General features: G+C 56.4%; 3 protein-coding genes across 12 annotated transcripts; all 3 read right to left on the reverse strand.

Annotated features, from left to right (window-relative positions):
* Positions 1 to 65: 65 nt before the first annotated feature.
* Positions 66 to 5,389, reverse strand: DCDC2B (doublecortin domain containing 2B). Of its 3 annotated transcripts, none has more exons than XM_072827318.1 (9): positions 4,777 to 5,389; positions 3,809 to 3,860; positions 3,328 to 3,404; positions 2,782 to 2,913; positions 2,321 to 2,467; positions 2,181 to 2,220; positions 1,371 to 1,593; positions 854 to 957; positions 66 to 598 (listed from the first exon to the last, which is right to left on the reverse strand). In XM_072827318.1, the coding sequence occupies exons 1-9, from the start codon at positions 5,043 to 5,045 to the stop codon at positions 500 to 502; spliced, it is 1,143 nt and encodes a 380-aa protein (XP_072683419.1). In that variant the 5' UTR covers positions 5,046 to 5,389; the 3' UTR covers positions 66 to 499. The 3 variants fall into 3 exon arrangements, with proteins under 3 accessions (XP_072683419.1, XP_072683420.1, XP_072683418.1); XM_072827319.1 differs by having other exon boundaries at positions 66 to 670; XM_072827317.1 differs by lacking the exons at positions 66 to 598; positions 854 to 957 and having other exon boundaries at positions 990 to 1,593.
* Positions 5,390 to 5,534: 145 nt separating this feature from the next.
* Positions 5,535 to 8,539, reverse strand: IQCC (IQ motif containing C). Of its 2 annotated transcripts, XM_072827315.1 has the most exons (5): positions 8,352 to 8,539; positions 7,794 to 7,937; positions 7,304 to 7,568; positions 6,760 to 6,878; positions 5,535 to 6,637 (listed from the first exon to the last, which is right to left on the reverse strand). In XM_072827315.1, the coding sequence occupies exons 1-5, from the start codon at positions 8,391 to 8,393 to the stop codon at positions 5,786 to 5,788; spliced, it is 1,422 nt and encodes a 473-aa protein (XP_072683416.1). In that variant the 5' UTR covers positions 8,394 to 8,539; the 3' UTR covers positions 5,535 to 5,785. The 2 variants fall into 2 exon arrangements, with proteins under 2 accessions (XP_072683416.1, XP_072683415.1); XM_072827314.1 differs by lacking the exon at positions 8,352 to 8,539 and having other exon boundaries at positions 7,794 to 8,121.
* Positions 8,540 to 8,685: 146 nt separating this feature from the next.
* CCDC28B (coiled-coil domain containing 28B) lies at positions 8,686 to 13,326 on the reverse strand. Of its 7 annotated transcripts, none has more exons than XM_072827327.1 (6): positions 13,120 to 13,297; positions 11,791 to 11,981; positions 10,519 to 10,685; positions 10,204 to 10,397; positions 9,988 to 10,010; positions 8,686 to 8,878 (listed from the first exon to the last, which is right to left on the reverse strand). In XM_072827327.1, exons 2-6 carry the CDS (start codon positions 11,952 to 11,954, stop codon positions 8,824 to 8,826), a joined length of 603 nt encoding a protein of 200 aa, XP_072683428.1. In that variant the 5' UTR covers positions 11,955 to 11,981; positions 13,120 to 13,297; the 3' UTR covers positions 8,686 to 8,823. The 7 variants fall into 7 exon arrangements, with proteins under 7 accessions (XP_072683428.1, XP_072683423.1, XP_072683424.1 ...); XM_072827322.1 differs by lacking the exon at positions 13,120 to 13,297 and adding an exon at positions 12,195 to 12,308; XM_072827323.1 differs by lacking the exon at positions 8,686 to 8,878 and having other exon boundaries at positions 9,413 to 10,010; positions 13,120 to 13,326.
* Between the last annotated feature and the right edge of the window lie 1,442 nt (positions 13,327 to 14,768).

Genomic DNA, 14,768 nt, shown 5'->3' on the forward strand with positions numbered 1-14,768 from the left:
TATTCTTTTATTGCGACAGACCTGCTACCAAGTTTTTTTTTTTTTTTTAATTTTTATTTATTTATGATAGTCACACAGAGAGAGAGAGAGAGAGAGAGGCAGAGACACAGGCAGAGGGAGAAGCAGGCTCCATGCACCGGGAGCCCGACGTGGGATTCGATTCCGGGTCTCCAGGATCGCGCCCTGGGCCAAAGGCAGGCGCCAAACCGCTGCGCCACCCAGGGATCCCGCTGCTCCCAAGTTTATAGCTTCTCCCCCAAGCTTGGTTGGTTCCTCCTGTCTCTGGCCAGAGAACCCCATAGGAACATGGCTTCCAAGGGTAGGGCTGTTCTACTCAGAAGGAAAAGAAGACTGGGCTGTAGGTTTAGGAGCAGAAGAGTGGGGCAGGGCTGAGGGGGCTACAGAGTATCCTGTGAGCCCAGAGGAGGCTGTGGGTCCTCTGAAACAGGCTGCTGGAGAGGAGGATGAAAGGTGGCTGCTGAGTGGCCACTCCAGTTCCTCACTGGCGCTGCTGAATCCCAAGACAGGCTGAGATTGCTGCCTCAGCCCCAGGCTGCTTTTCTGGGCACAGGGCCTCATCCACCATCTGCGCTGCCCTCTGGAGGAGGCGGAAGGCCATACGGAAGGAACATTAGCATCCTTTGTCGCCTCCTGCCCTCAGCTGAAGTTTCTGACCCCAGGAAAGGAAGAGAATTTATACATTTGGATCTACCCTCTCATTTAACAAGGTAGAAGGTCAGGCTTGGAGAGTTAGATCTGCTCACAGTCCTAACGGGGAACTCTCCAGAGACCCAGGGCTGCCATTCCAGCTCAGAACTCCTGAACCAACATATTGCTTCCAGCTCCTGCTTACCTGATCCAAGGGGTCGTCTGTGCAGGTGTCTTGGTCATCTGCCACTTCCTGGGCCCCTGCTGTCTCCTTCCTTGGGTGGGGAGCCTCATACACTCCCTTTACTCCTGATGAAAGAGGCAGTGTTGGCTGATGCCTAGGTAGGCCAAGGAGCCATCAGCTCTTCCCTTGCCCTTCTGTCCCAGCCCCTTCCCCTCCCCTGAGCCTTGCTCCATGTTCCCCACTATCTTGGAGGCTGGCAGGGTAGCTCTGATGCAGGGTTTTGGCCCCCATTCCTTCCAAATCCCACCCCTGAAGTTTCAGTGCTTTGAGTTTCCCTGTGCTTCTTTTCCTACTGCCAGGTCCCTGTGGAGATGCCAGGGGCCACGAATGCACATGGGGCAGCAGGAAGGATGTGTGCGGAGGTCCAGGCCAGCTCTATACCCGGGCATCCGTGCCTTCATGGACCCCTCCCACAACAGTGGGGAACATTCTCTGTCACTGGTAGAGGGTGGCTGAGAAGGGCCCAGGGTCCCCTCACCTGATGGAAATGAAAATGAGGGTATGGGGAGCCTGCTTCTTGGCTGAATGGCCTGCTGGGGTCTGGCATAAAAAGGCCCGATTTGGCTTGGCTCCTTTGAAGAGGGCTGTGGTACCTGTGCCCTGTGGCCATGGGCCTGTAGAGGCGATATGGGGCTTGGACTCTGGGTACTGGCTCTTCTTGCCTTCACTCCTGGCAGGCCAAGCTTGAATGCTGCTGGTGCCTGTGGGAAGTTGGGAGAGATGCCATCCATCTTCACAGCCTGCATCCCCTCCTGTCTCCCTCTTCCCATCAAGCTGCCTTATCCAGGGACAGCAGCTAGGGCCTGGCACTCAGGCCCCGTGAAGGCCCAGTGAAGCCAGTGAAGAGGCCCAGTGAAGCGAGGCCATGTCCCTCAAACCCCTACCACAAAGTGCTCAGTGGCTCATCTCTTGAGAGGGCTCAGGTCTGGGATCAGCTGGGGAGCTGATAAGCTCCTCTGGACCCTACTATGCCAGATATGCCAGTTCTCTCTCCCAGCATCCAGCCTGGCAGGAAGGCATTAGGTCCAGCAACTCAGAGTCTAAGGTCCTCGTTAGAGCCTAGCTGTAGTCTTTTACCCCAGCTTCTGGTCTGGCCCTCACCATTCAGTAATCGTATCGCCCTGAACAACTGACTTCACTCCTGTGACTTGAGTGTTTCCTCTGGAAAATGGGAATGGTAACCTCTGTTCCACAAGAAGATGCGATAAGAGCCTGAGCTGGAGGAGAGGTTAGCCAGTCACCCCCTTTCTTTCCTTTCCTGCCTCCCATGGCCTCCCCCGTCACCTACCTGCTGCTTGAGGAGCCTAGACTTTGGGTCTGGGGGGTGCCTGCAACAAAAAAAAGGTTTATAGTAAGCAGAGCAGGACATGGGATCAGGGTGGCTTCCTCTGCCCTACTCTGCTGCCCCACCACCTCACACATACGTACCAGCAGCCCCTGGGCAGTGAGGGGTTAGGCACCAGCAGCTCCAGATAGGGGAGGGCCTTGAACTCCTCCTCTCCGACAGCCACATAATAATGGCCATTCACTAGAGCCTCTCTTGCTGACAGTGGGAGCCCCTCCAGGGTGCAGAGTCTGGGAGAGAGGTAAGTGAGTAAAGGCCCGTGAACAAGACGCCTCTTCATATTTGGCAGACTATGATGGCATGGGTTTGGCTATTCCAAGGTATCCTTTGGCTGCTGGCCCTCTGGGCACCTGGCCCAGTCACCCAGGCTCTGCCCTGCCTTCAGGTGCTCAGCTGGAGGGGCCTCTCCCTGTGGCATAGAAGGAATCCCATTTGGGGAAATGTGCTTTCCTTTTGCCTTGTCGCCCTCATGGGCAGCCGGAATCAGTAGGGAGGCTCCCTCTAGGGACTTGTGGACCTCCCCAGACCCGCACTCCGCACTCACTTGCACACAGCCCCGGCCTGCAGTTTGGCCTTCTCAGTCAGGAGCTTCAACACGGTTTCCCAGTCCTCGCTGGCAGCCTGGGACAGTTTCAGGCTAAATGGGGGACTTAACAGGTCCCCATTCCTGAACACACTGGGACAAAGCAGTCTGGTAAGAAGAGTCCCTAGAACCCCCTGTGTGAGAGGAAGAAGGGTAGCACGGGGCCAGAAGATGATCTAAGAGCCAGTGCATGGGTCCATTTTCACCCATCAGGCACGTTGGGACTTTTTATTTTATTTTGTAAAGATTTTATTTATTCATGAGAGACAGAGAGAGGGAGAAGTAGGCTTCCTTCAGGGAGCCCAATGCGGGACTCGATCCCGGACCCCAGGATCACACCCTGAGCCAAAGGCAGATGCTCAACCACTGAGCCACCCAGGTGTCTCACACTGGGAATTTTTATATCCCTGCTGGTGACCTGGGGCCTCCTGGAACAAATCCACTGCCGTTTTCTTGGTCTTTACTGAAACAGAATCTCTGTTCCTGCTCTCTGATGCTGGTACTCACTGGATATAGCAGGGGGAGCCTGCAGGTGGTTGCGATCCAAGGGTCCTGTCACGTGGGTAGGGAGTCACAGGAGGACCCTGAAACCCAAGTCACGCCCTCAAATCAGGACAGAATTGAAGCCTTTGGTTGGAGGGGTCAGTCCAAGGGGGGCAAGGAGGGATGGGATAGATTACATCTTTCGCCAAAGGGCCCTTCCATCTCCCTGGAGTCACATTCCAACCATCCCCTTGCCCCCATGTGTTTTACAGCTTCCTCTTTGCTTTGGGGACCACAATCTGGAGATAAAGTAAAAGGCTGGGAAAGGATCAAGGGAAAGTTTTGAAATCCTGCACCCCAGGAAGGGCAGCAACTGACTCCAGAGTGGGTGTGCAGAGTGCCCCCTGTGGAACTGGCAGGTCCTGTTATTTCCAGGGCCCCTGACTTCCAAGACAGAATTGGGGGCAACCCCACGAAGGGTTAGAGGACGACTCCCAGTACTCACTGGTAATCTGCTGCCCTTTCCACCTGAATCCTTCTTTCCGGGGGGTAAATAGCTGAAAGGACAGATGGGTCACAGGTCATCTTGGGGAGCCTGGGGGCTCAGCTTACCAGGTATCCATTCCCACTGGGATAGTCTCAAAACATCTTTCCAGAAACAGATGTGGCCCTTGAACCTGCCTTAGGGCCCTGTGTCAGGCTGAACATCCAGACTGGGGTCTCAGACACCAACCATTAAGATTAAAGGTCAAGAGAAACTAGTTCCTTAAGCATCATACTGTATCTCAGAAATATTCTCACTCACAACTGTATCTCATTTTCCGTGAGACAGAGAAAGTTAAGTGACTCCCCTAAAGTACACGGAAGTAAGTGCCAGAGCCCAGATTCTAGGTCAGCCTGGCTTCCCACCCCTTGCTCCTTATGCCACCCTAAGCAACCTCAGGTGACTGCTGAGGAGCACCTGGAAACCAGATAGGAGTTGGAAGCTCAGGTACTCAAAATTCTTCTCCCATCTTGGAAGGCATGGCCCCACCTTGAGAGGGGATGACCCCAGCCAGCAGAGAGCACAGGTTGCCTTATCACAGCAGGGAGGAAGTGATGGATGGATTTAGCGGTGGGCAATGGTGGTGGTAGAGGATCCAATCAAGAAGAGCCTTTGGAAAAAGGGGCTCACCTTGCAGAGAATGTTCTCCTAGCAGCCCAGTCCTGACTGTGATGGGCATAAATACCAGGGTCAGACATTCCCTAGAGCTGTGGCTCCGCTGTTTGTAATTTGTAGGCTCTTAGGCAGGATATTTAGCCTGTCTTGATTTTCCCTGCTACAGAACAGGGATAAGACCACCCCCTGCATAGGGCTGCTGTATTCCAGAAGAGAACATATGAGGTGCCTGCACATACAAGTACTAAATACAAATACTACTGCTCTTGCAGTTCCCTCCCTCCCAAGGCTCTAACCAGCCCCAGCCCACTCACTGCAGCTTGCAGAATCTTTCGAAGCCAGCAGCCACATACTGCCCTCCATTCTGCAGGTCGGCCAGGTCAGTGACACGGTGGCCGTGACAAGGCGTATAGAGGGCCCGCACTGCCACTGGGGCCTGCACAATCGATGTCACCTCCTGGAGGAAGGTCTCCAGGGTGGGAAAGCGGCGTTGACTCACCACCAGCTGGTGGCCTGGAAAGTAGGGGTCCCCGTTCCGGTATATCACCACCCTCTTGGCTGCTGGATTGCCACCACCAGCCATAGTGTGTCCTCTGCCATAGACGCAGATCTGTTGCCAGGCAACCAGGCAGGCCAGGAGTAGTGCCAATCATAAGTAGAGTCCTGCCCCCTCACCAAAGAAGGCAGGGAGAGACTGCAGGAGCATGTGTCTCCATTCTGGGTCTCAGCCAGTCAGCCCTTGGTGGGGCCTCTCGAGAGTTGGGTGGGTCTGATGACTATATTGGAAGGAAGACTCTGGGGCTTAGTGAGAGGCAGTGCTGGAGATAACACTGAAACACAGATGTTCCAATACTGGATAGAGGGAAGAATTCTGAGGCACCCTGCCACTCCGAAGGCCAAGGGCTGAGCTCAAAGGAAGATCAGCTTTGGGGGCTGTTCCCAAGGATGGCCAGTCAGCCCCTGGACTGTGGCTCCCAGCCAGCCCTGGGAAGATGCCGCATGCCAGCAGGTAGGGAACAGGAAGGCCCAATGTCGATCCTGAACAGAGACAGATGATGAATGCAACCAGGTGTAGAATCCATGAAAAACCTTTATTCTCTATCAGGCTCCCCACTTTACTTACCCCGGATAACTCCCTGTCCCAAAATTTGGATTAAGCTACAGACAGAGGATGGAAGAGAGTCTCTTCCTATCCTCTCCCTATGCTGGTGCCAGCTCCTTGCTCCAGCTTCTCTTGGCCCCATTAGCCACCAATGGCCAAGGGCAGAAGGTAGAGCTGGTAGCAGGGAACAAGGATGAAGCCCTGCCTCCCTCATCACCCTCTCATAGCACCCCCCTTTGGAAGCGGGTCTTCCCCCTGGCTCCCCAGGGAGGGCCTTCCTCTCCCATGTGGAGTGTCCCTGTTGAAGACAGTTTCTCAGGCGGCCTTGATTGCCATGGTACAATCCTCTGGTTTTTCCCTTCCTCATGGCTAGGTTCATTGGAGGTTCTGTCTCTGGAGCTTTTGTCCCTAGGGAACTGGCCCTTAGGTGGTTTAGTCTTCCAGAGATCCTGGCCACCATACTCTGCCAAGGTCTCATCCCATATGCCAAAGTCCTCTGAGAGGTCCGACTTCCGTGGCCTAGCTCTTTGGCGATTGGCCTCTCTGTGTTCCGGCCCTGTGGGAGACTTGTCCTCAATATCTGGGTCTTCACAGAGTGTGGGCACCCAGGTCCTGGCCTTTTCGGAATAGGAGCCCCTGGGTTTGAGGTCTTTGGGGGTGTGGTCATCCAGGGCAGTCATCCGCTGCGGGCAGGTCCGTCCAAAGGTCTGTTCCCCACAGTCTGGCTCTTTGGTGAACCTGTTCTCTAAGGCCTGGTTATCTGATAGTGTGGGCAGCTGTGGCCCAGCTCTTCTGTAGCATGGGTCCCTGTACTTGATCCCAGCAGTAGTTTTGTCTGTAGTGGCCAGTCTTTCCAGGGACTTGTGGCGTTGTGCTTTGAGCCTCCAACAGTCATCCACATAGTCTGGCTCTCTAGTGGTCCTGTCTCTGTAGGACTGGTTTTTTGGTGGTGGGCTTGTTTGTGACCCAGCCCTCTCACAGGTCTGTGTCCTGCCATCTGGGCACAAGTTGGGCTTGTCTCTGGGCCGGCTCACCTCTGGGCCAGATGTCAGTGTTTGTTTAAGAATCAGGTACTGTTGGGGAAGAGTACAGACACTGTACCAGGCAGGACTGCTTAAGCATAGAGCAGGAGGCTTTTCTCTAAGCCCCACCCCTGGCCCTAAACATGCAGGAAGGGCTCCAAGGTAGTGCCTACCTCCTTACGGCTACTGATAGCCTGTTGCAGCCACAGCAGTTCCATGGCCAAGTGGTTGTGGTGGTACTGGAGCTCCCGGAGCTCTGTGGGGCTGTAGGGCAGTCCTGGACCTGCAGCTTCTGTGAAGGAGGGAAGAAAAGAGGGAGAAGGCTTTTAGGGGTACACACTGGGTACTGGCTACTCTCCCCCTCCCTACCCATGAGTGCCATTAACTAGGCATGGGGAAAGAGGAGAGGGATGCACCTTATTGAGCACAAGACTTTCACTTTTCAGATGGGGAGGGGTCCCTGGGTGGCGCAGCGGTATGGCGCCTGCCTTTGGCCCAGGGCGCGATCCTGGAGACCCGGGATTGAATCCCACATCGGGCTCCCGGTGCATGGAGCCTGCTTCTCCCTCTGCCTATGTCTCTGCCTCTCTCTCTCTCTCTGTGACTATCATAAATAAATAAAAATAAAAATAAAAATAAAATAAAATAAAAGTCAGATGGGGAAGCTGAGGCCGAGAGCAGGTCAGGGGCTTGCCCTGAGTCCAGGCAGAGAGGTACCTGGGTTCTCCATACTTGGCGTATCTCTGATCTCCTCTCGGCTGACATTCCTGGCTTTCCTGCTGTGCTCATCCTGAAACCAGAGGCTGTCACTTCTGCAAAGAAGACTTCCTGAGTCTGCCGAGCTCTTTCCTGACCTCTTCAGCATCACCTCCCCCAAGACAACATCTCTCTCAGGTTCTTTACTTGAGAAGCGGCTCCAAAGTTCCTGCTGTGGATCTGGTGCCCTCCTTTGGGGTTTCCGGGTCCGATGGTATTTTGCCTTCTAAGAAATTAGAAGTATGAGAACCTCACAGCTAAACCATCCAAAAACATCTGGGTGCCCAGATTTAGCATGCAAAGTGGTAAGGATTAAGGACTGTAATGTGAAGAGTGGAGTCGCTTCCCCAGAGAAAAGCTTGTCAACAGGAAGGGGTGGATGCTACCATTTCTCTGCATTCCCTGCCCAGGTCCCTCCTCCCCGCCCATCTTCCACTGGGGTGTTTAGTACCTCTGGGAGAAACTGGGGCCTGGGAATCCAGCCCTCTGTCCACTGAAGCGTGCCCAGATCACCCTCGATTTCTCGTACAATAGCCTCATACTCAGCTCGAAGGCTCTGGAAGTGGCGTCGGACCAAGAAGCCCCGGACGCAGGCCTGGCGTGGAGAATAAGGGGAAAGAAAATGCTTATCACTGCAGAAGCGGGAACTTGTGGGGGATTCTCCTGGAGAGGTCATCCCAGGGACTGTAAGAGGGGATCTGGCCACGGGGAAAGGGTAGGCGGTTCCGTGCGTCAGGACAGTCTCCGAGCGTTCAAGGGAGGATGCCCGACTGGATCCCCCTTTTGAATTTGAGGCCCTTCCCCCCACTTCCTGGATCCCGCAGGAGCGTACGGGGGAGTGGCGGGGCGGGGGGGTCCGTGGGTCCCAGCATTCTTCAGGTGGGGGTGGGCCGGTGATTCTAGAGGGGGGCACGAGGGAGGGCGACTGAGCGTGGCAGCCGCATCTCGTCCGAGCCGCCCAGTCCGAGATCCCGCGGTGGGAACCGTGCGCCCCCGGCCCGCTCCGCACCTGCAGCGCCGAGACGCTCCACACCAACCGCTCCCGCTCCATCCCGGCGCCCACGGACCCGCGGCTCGCCGGGCGCCTACGAGATGCGTCACGAGTCCGCGCCGCGCGCAGGCTCCGCCCCCGTCTCCATGGCAACCTTGTTCCTCCCGCAGTGATGCGCGGCGTCGGGCCGCCGGCTCACCCCTCGCGCTCGCAGACCCCGCGCTGGGAATTGCAGCCCCCGAGCTGGCGCGTCGGTGCCACCGTGTGTGGCGCCCGGTGCCTCCGCGGGGTCGGGGCCGGGGGCTTCCCCGGGTGACGGCGCAGGGAAGGCAGGAAGCACACGGAGCCGGTGTCTGTCTGTCTGTCTGTCTGGTTTAATTCCATCCAGTGCCCCCCTCCCCCATAGCACCTGGGGGGCCGCGAAACACCCGATCGAATCAGTAAAAAGTCACAGTTTAAACGGAGTGAGAGGTCCGACTTGGGGCCGACGCTACGCGGCGGACTGCTCCTCAGGCTCGGCGTTCTCCGCCAGGTGCAGCTTCTGGCTGTGCCGGTCAAGGATTGTGACGCTCTGGACCTCAGTCTGTCCCGCCCCGTCCGCCCCTCCCCAACTGCACTAGGGCGGGGGCGGGGGCTCGGGTGATCCGTGGTCCAGGTTGCAGTCCACACCTGCCCCCCTTGCTAGGTGGCTTATCCCTTCTCTCTTGGTCTAGATCTTTTTTTTTTTTTTTTTTTTTAAAGATTTTATTTATTTATTCATGATAGTCACACAGAGAGAGAGAGGCAGAGACATAGGCAGAGGGAGAAGCAGGCTCCATGCAGGGAGCCCGATGTGGGATTCGATCCGGGGTCTCCAGGATCGTGCCCTGGGCCAAAGGCAGGCGCCAAACCGCTGCGCCACCCAGGGATCCCTCTTGGTCTAGATCTTGCAGGTACGTGCACCTGCACTATTTCTGGCTTAAGACTAGATGGGGATCTCCCACCGAAATCAGTGAAAATAATTGTCCAATGTTGAAAGAGTAGGAAGACATCCGACAAGCTTTGCCATGGATTGGTGTCAGCTAAACTACTTGCAAAGATTTTCTTTCTTTTAAAGATTTTATTTTGGGGGCGCCTGGGTGGCTCTGTCAGTTAAGGGTCACACTCTTGGTTTTTGGCTCAGGTCATGATCTCAGGGTTGTGAGATGGAGCCCTGCAGGGGGCTCTTGCCTGGGCATGGAGCCTGTGTAAGATTCTCTCCCTCTCCCTCGGCTCACCCCATCTCCCTCTCTTAAAAGAAAAAAAAAATTATCTTTTTCACTAGTGTAACTAGAAGTTTTATTTTTGAGTAATCCCTACATCCAACATGGGGCTCGAATTCACAACCCCAGAGACTGGGAATCCTGTGCTCCATCAACCGAGCCAGCCAAAAGCCTCACTTGCAAAGATCTTCGTAAGTACATAAATCACATTCCCTGCAACTACCTTCCTCCTGCTATTTGGGTGAAATCTCTGTGTGGGGCAGTTTGTGGCTAATTCTTCAGTTCCACAGAAAGGGGAGAGAGGTTGGTTATATTGTAAATAGTCCTAGAGGGTGGTGGGAAGAAGGGAACTCATCTCAGCTGTGGGAGGTGTAGACACACATACACACAGAAGGATTGCCCAGAAAGGATACATAGAATTACTAAGATCTTCCAGCTGTCAACAGAGAGAAAAGGAGGTTTCTGTCAGGAGAGGCACCAGGCCAAACCTCGGATGCTCTGGGAGCCATCTTGTGGGGGTTGAGGCTCCATGCACCCCCAGCTTTTCACCCAGGGGCCAGGACTAGCCTTAGGTTTACCTCCCCCACCCCCAGTGTCGCGGGGAAGAGCAGCACCCAGCCCTGACCCACATTGCTAAGCAGCTGGTCCAGGTTGCGGTCAGCCATCGTCTTCTTCTGTTCCTCAGGCAGCCCCTCAGTGACCCCGTCCTCTTCCTCTTCCTCCTCCTCCTCCTCCCCACACACGTCCAGGCTGAAGTGCAACCGGGCCAGCTTCTCCTGCATCTCCCGCACGTGCTCCAGCTGCTCAAAGGAGCATTCCTTCCCTGGACAGCACCTGTCTGAGCTCTGGGAGCAGCTTGGGACCCGGTCCCCAGCCACCTCCCAGAGACCAGGCCCTCCACCCCCACCGCCACATACCCTCTTGGCCCAGCCCCTGGAACTCACCAAAGGCCTGCAGCCGGCCTGAGTGAAAGTCATTGAGCAAGTTCAACAGTCCCCCCTCCATCTCATAGACGTCGGTCACCTCGGTCAGAAAGGAGTGCTGCAGGGGGGTGCCTGCAGAGCCGCCCCCACTTCCAGCCAGCACTGGGCGGCATTTCTCCTTGCCTACCCTGGTTGGGGTGGGTATGACCATGGTCACAGGGTGGGAGTGGCCAGGTACCCAAAGGGTTTTTTTATGCCCTTTATGTACTAATTCATCTTCCTCTCTACTCCAGAACAGAAAGGGATGTTTGTTCTTGTGGCCCTGCCCTGAGCACCAGATTGGGATGGGAAGGGAGCGGGTGAGGAGAAGGGAGAAGAGGTCAAAAGAAGTTTCTGTTTTCAGATGACCCTCATGGCCAGAACCAGGCCTGGAAGGGGGCTTTTGGATTCCTATCTGAGCCCTGCCTTCATTCTTCACCTGACCCCGAGTATCACTTGCCCTCACTTGGGGACATTTACTCCTTATTGCCATGACAGCCATCTTATCTCTCCCCAAAATGTCTTTCTGCTCCTCTTCTACTTCAAAACTGTTTTGAATTTTCCATCACCCCAGGATAACACTGAATGACCCTTCTCAGCCTGCCCGCCCTTCTCTCCTGTTGCATTCCCTACAGTCTTTGTTCCAGCTCTGAGCTTCTGTCACACCCCACTGTCACCATCCCCAGACATCTGTCTCAGGCTAGTAGTGTGCAAAGCCAGAGGGAGGCATGATAATGGGAGAAAGAACACCTCGTGTTTAGTGGGAAACACACATGGACAGGTTGAAGGGTAGGATGCAAATTCCTAATCATTAAGAAAAATTTAGCAGAAAATTCAAATCGTACGTACACCTGAGTATCCTGTTACCATCTCCTGCTCCATGATTCTCTGGGGCCACAAACCACCTGTGGTTCTGGGAACCTTCTGGGCAATATTTTTCTTCCATGTCAGGCAGGTCCTTTGGCTTTGACATTGTCTCTCTCCCGTGTGCCCTATAGCCTCTCAGTTTCTGGCAGCATCGCCTCACTCCCTTCTCTAAGGTGCACAGTCACCCATTTAGCTTTACCCTAGGCCTGAGGGCAGAGATTGGGGCGGAGGCATCTCTGAGTTCTCAGGAGCCAGTAGGGCAGCCCCAGGGAAGGCATCAACTGTTGCTTAGTAACTAGGCTAAGGCTGTCTTTACCTTCCTTCCCACAGGGCTCAGCCCAGAGTTGGGGTCCCTCCCTCCTTGCCTTGCTTTCCTTCTGTACCCACCTCTTGAACTTGGCCCGCTGTTTGGGGGATGGCAGATGAGGGAGTCCCAGGGCCAAGGAGCCGCTGTGGCTGGTGGGCACAGGGACCCTTCGTAGTGTGCCCGGGGCCTGGGCTGGCTGGGTCAGGCAGGGCTTGGGACTCCTTTTCTTCTTCTTGTCCTCCATTGGATGCCAGTTAGGCCTCAGGTCCCACTGAGACAGTGAGAGGCAAAGTCATCACTTCATCCCGCAAGCCCTGAGAGCCGCAAAGCAGGGGCCCTGGACCTTCTGACTGTCCCCTCCTCTGTCCAGTATGGGCAGGGCCAGAGGCCAGTGCCTTCCTGCTGGGGTCTTGGATGTGTATTGAAGGGCCTGCCAGGACCCAGCTTAGGCCCCCCGCCTGCCCTCCAGCCCCAGCCTGAAAACCTGGCCCGCGCCTAGGAGGGGTGGAGCGGCCACCATCCTCCCGCTGCTGCTGCTGGGATTTCCTGCCCCAGTAGCGGAGGGGCGGAGCTGGCAAGGGAAGGGAGGGGGCGGCGGGGCGGCGGGGCGGCGGACTAGCAGCGCCTTCACTGGGCCCGCCTCTATTCGGCCAGCGGTCCGGGCAGACGCCGACAAGCCCCTCGGCCCCGTCAGTAAGGGGGGTGGCCAAGTCCGGGGGGGCACCTGGGGAGACCTGGGTGTCGGGCAGTAGCCACCAGAAGACGGGGACGGGGCTCCCCGACTTGGCCGCTGGCATCCGGCCCCTGCCGCCCGCGCCCGGCCGCAAGGCTCCGGCGGCTCCCAGTCGTCCGGGCCGGCGCGCCGCCGCTTCCCTCTCCGCAGCCGGAGGGCGGCTCCGCTTCCGCGGCAGCCGGGGCGGGCGGGTGGCGGGCGGCGGGCGGCGGGCGCACTCGGCCTCCGACAAGGGCCGCCGCGGCCGGCACTGCTCAGCCCCCAGCCCAGCTCCACCCTGCGCCTCAGGCCGCTGAGGTCCTCCCGGGGGAGCCCGGCCTCTCCCAAGCGGCTCGCCCTGGGCCGCACTCTGGGATGGTGGCGCCACCGGGGGCATAAGCATCGGAATTGGCCCCCGGCTGGCTGGCCCCGAGGGGTGTGGTGGAGGGGAGACAGGAGCACGTCCTGCGTCTCGCGTTGCAGCAGCTTGGCCCTATTACGGACTCGGTAGACGAATTGGAGCAGGAACCCCTGCTCCCCAGGAAGGCTGGGGCTACCTGGGATCTATTTCCCACGCTCAGTCTTCAAAGCCGTGTGCCGCCAAATGGATCGCTCAGCGGGGGAGCCAGGATCCAAAACGGAGCATCAGACCTGCGACGTCCTGCACCCTCCCACACCCTGGACGGGGGCAACTGACCTGGAGGTGTGGGGTCTGCACGGAGGCTTCCGAGCGGGTCCCTCCGCCCTTGCTGCTCCCCTCTTAGGGAAGGGAGCCGTGGAAGTGGAGCTGGCAGGAGGCAATTTGCATTTAAAGCGAAAGTGACCTCCTTTAGCGGTTGGGATGCATAAGATGGGAGGAGCCTACGGCCGTTCCTAGGCTCTCCCCCTCACCTGACTTCACCTCCCCACCTGAACTAAGGTGACAAATGTTGGTTGTGTGATGGCAATCCAAAAACTCACTTTCCCATCGGTTTGGAGAGAAACTACAGTCCCTTACAAAATGGTGGTGGCTTTGTCAGAAGGCCAGGGTGGGGGGATAGGAGGAGGGAAATGTACATAAGCAGGAAAATAGATAAAAGCACAAAGGATATATATACACACAAGCCTATTAGCAGCAGCGGCGGCGGCAGGAAGGAACTGCAAGAAAAGACAACCACCTATCAGGTCTAAGTCGCTTGTTCAGCACTTTACATACGCTTAATCTTCATAACAATCCCGTAGGAATACTGTCACCATCCCATTTGCTGAAAGTCAACTAGTCTTTTTTTTTTTTTAAGATTTTATTTATTCATGAGAGACAGAGAGGCAGAGACATAGGCAGAGGGAGAAGCAGGCTCTCTGTGGGTAGCCGGATGCGGGACTCGATCCCAGGACCTGAGCCAAAGGCAGACGTTCAACGGCTGAGCCACCCAGGCACCCCCAACTATGGTCACTCCTCCTCATTGATAAGCAGTGGGGGCTCTAGCCGGCATCTGATGGAGGGAGGGGACTAAGCCTCCTCCTTTCCCACCCCCAGGTCTAGGAGGGAATCGGGCGATTACCTGGCGCTTGACCCCAGCCCCCAGGAGGGAAACCCGAGTGCCACGCAGAGGCTGGCCCGGTGCCGCCTGTGCGCCTTGCAGGCCAGATCGATGGGGCAGCTGTTTAAAGCCCTGGCAGAGGCTCCCAGCTCAGGTCCCTGGAGAACCATCTGATGCAACAGGAGCCAGGCTTATCCTTGGCCTGGCTGCCCTGCGGTCTCAAATAACTGCCGCGGGGCAATATGCGGGGCACCCTGGTCCACCTTCCCCTCCCACAGGGCAGGAGCAGCTTCCCTGCACCTGGGCCTCTGGGTAAGTTAAGGCATCCACACAAGGACTTGCCCACATGCTTCCAACACCTAGATGGTTCCAGAAGGGGAGACATTAATTCAGGACTTTTTCAATAACCAGAGGTTGGAGGGAGGGGTCTGCAAAGGCAGAAAGAACAGTTGGGAAGTTGCTCTCCTCCAGCTGTGAGAGGGGCTCCAGGGCTCCTCCAGGAAAGTGGTGACAGGCCCGGGTGCAGCCCTAGGGCTCTAGGGTGAAGCTGTTCTCAGAGATGCTTGGCTTGGGGGCTTCAAGAGTTGGGGCAGCTTCTCCTGACTCCTTCCAAAGGATCTTTGACTACAGCCATGTGGCCAGCACAGAGAAGTATCAACCTGTTTGGAGCTTGATTAGAGGGGGCAGAGGCTCTGAGGGGACTTTCTTCCCCTTCTTCCATGAGGAAGGCATTGTGGAGGCCTGGAGGGAAGGGGCCTTTACTTGTCTCAGGCCATTTGTTGGGCATTCACATACCACCCTTTATGCCAGGCCAACCCAGCCTCCA

This window comes from Canis lupus, chromosome 5 (assembly GCF_048164855.1).
Source record: "Canis lupus baileyi chromosome 5, mCanLup2.hap1, whole genome shotgun sequence".
NCBI classification, from domain to species: domain Eukaryota; kingdom Metazoa; phylum Chordata; class Mammalia; order Carnivora; family Canidae; genus Canis; species Canis lupus.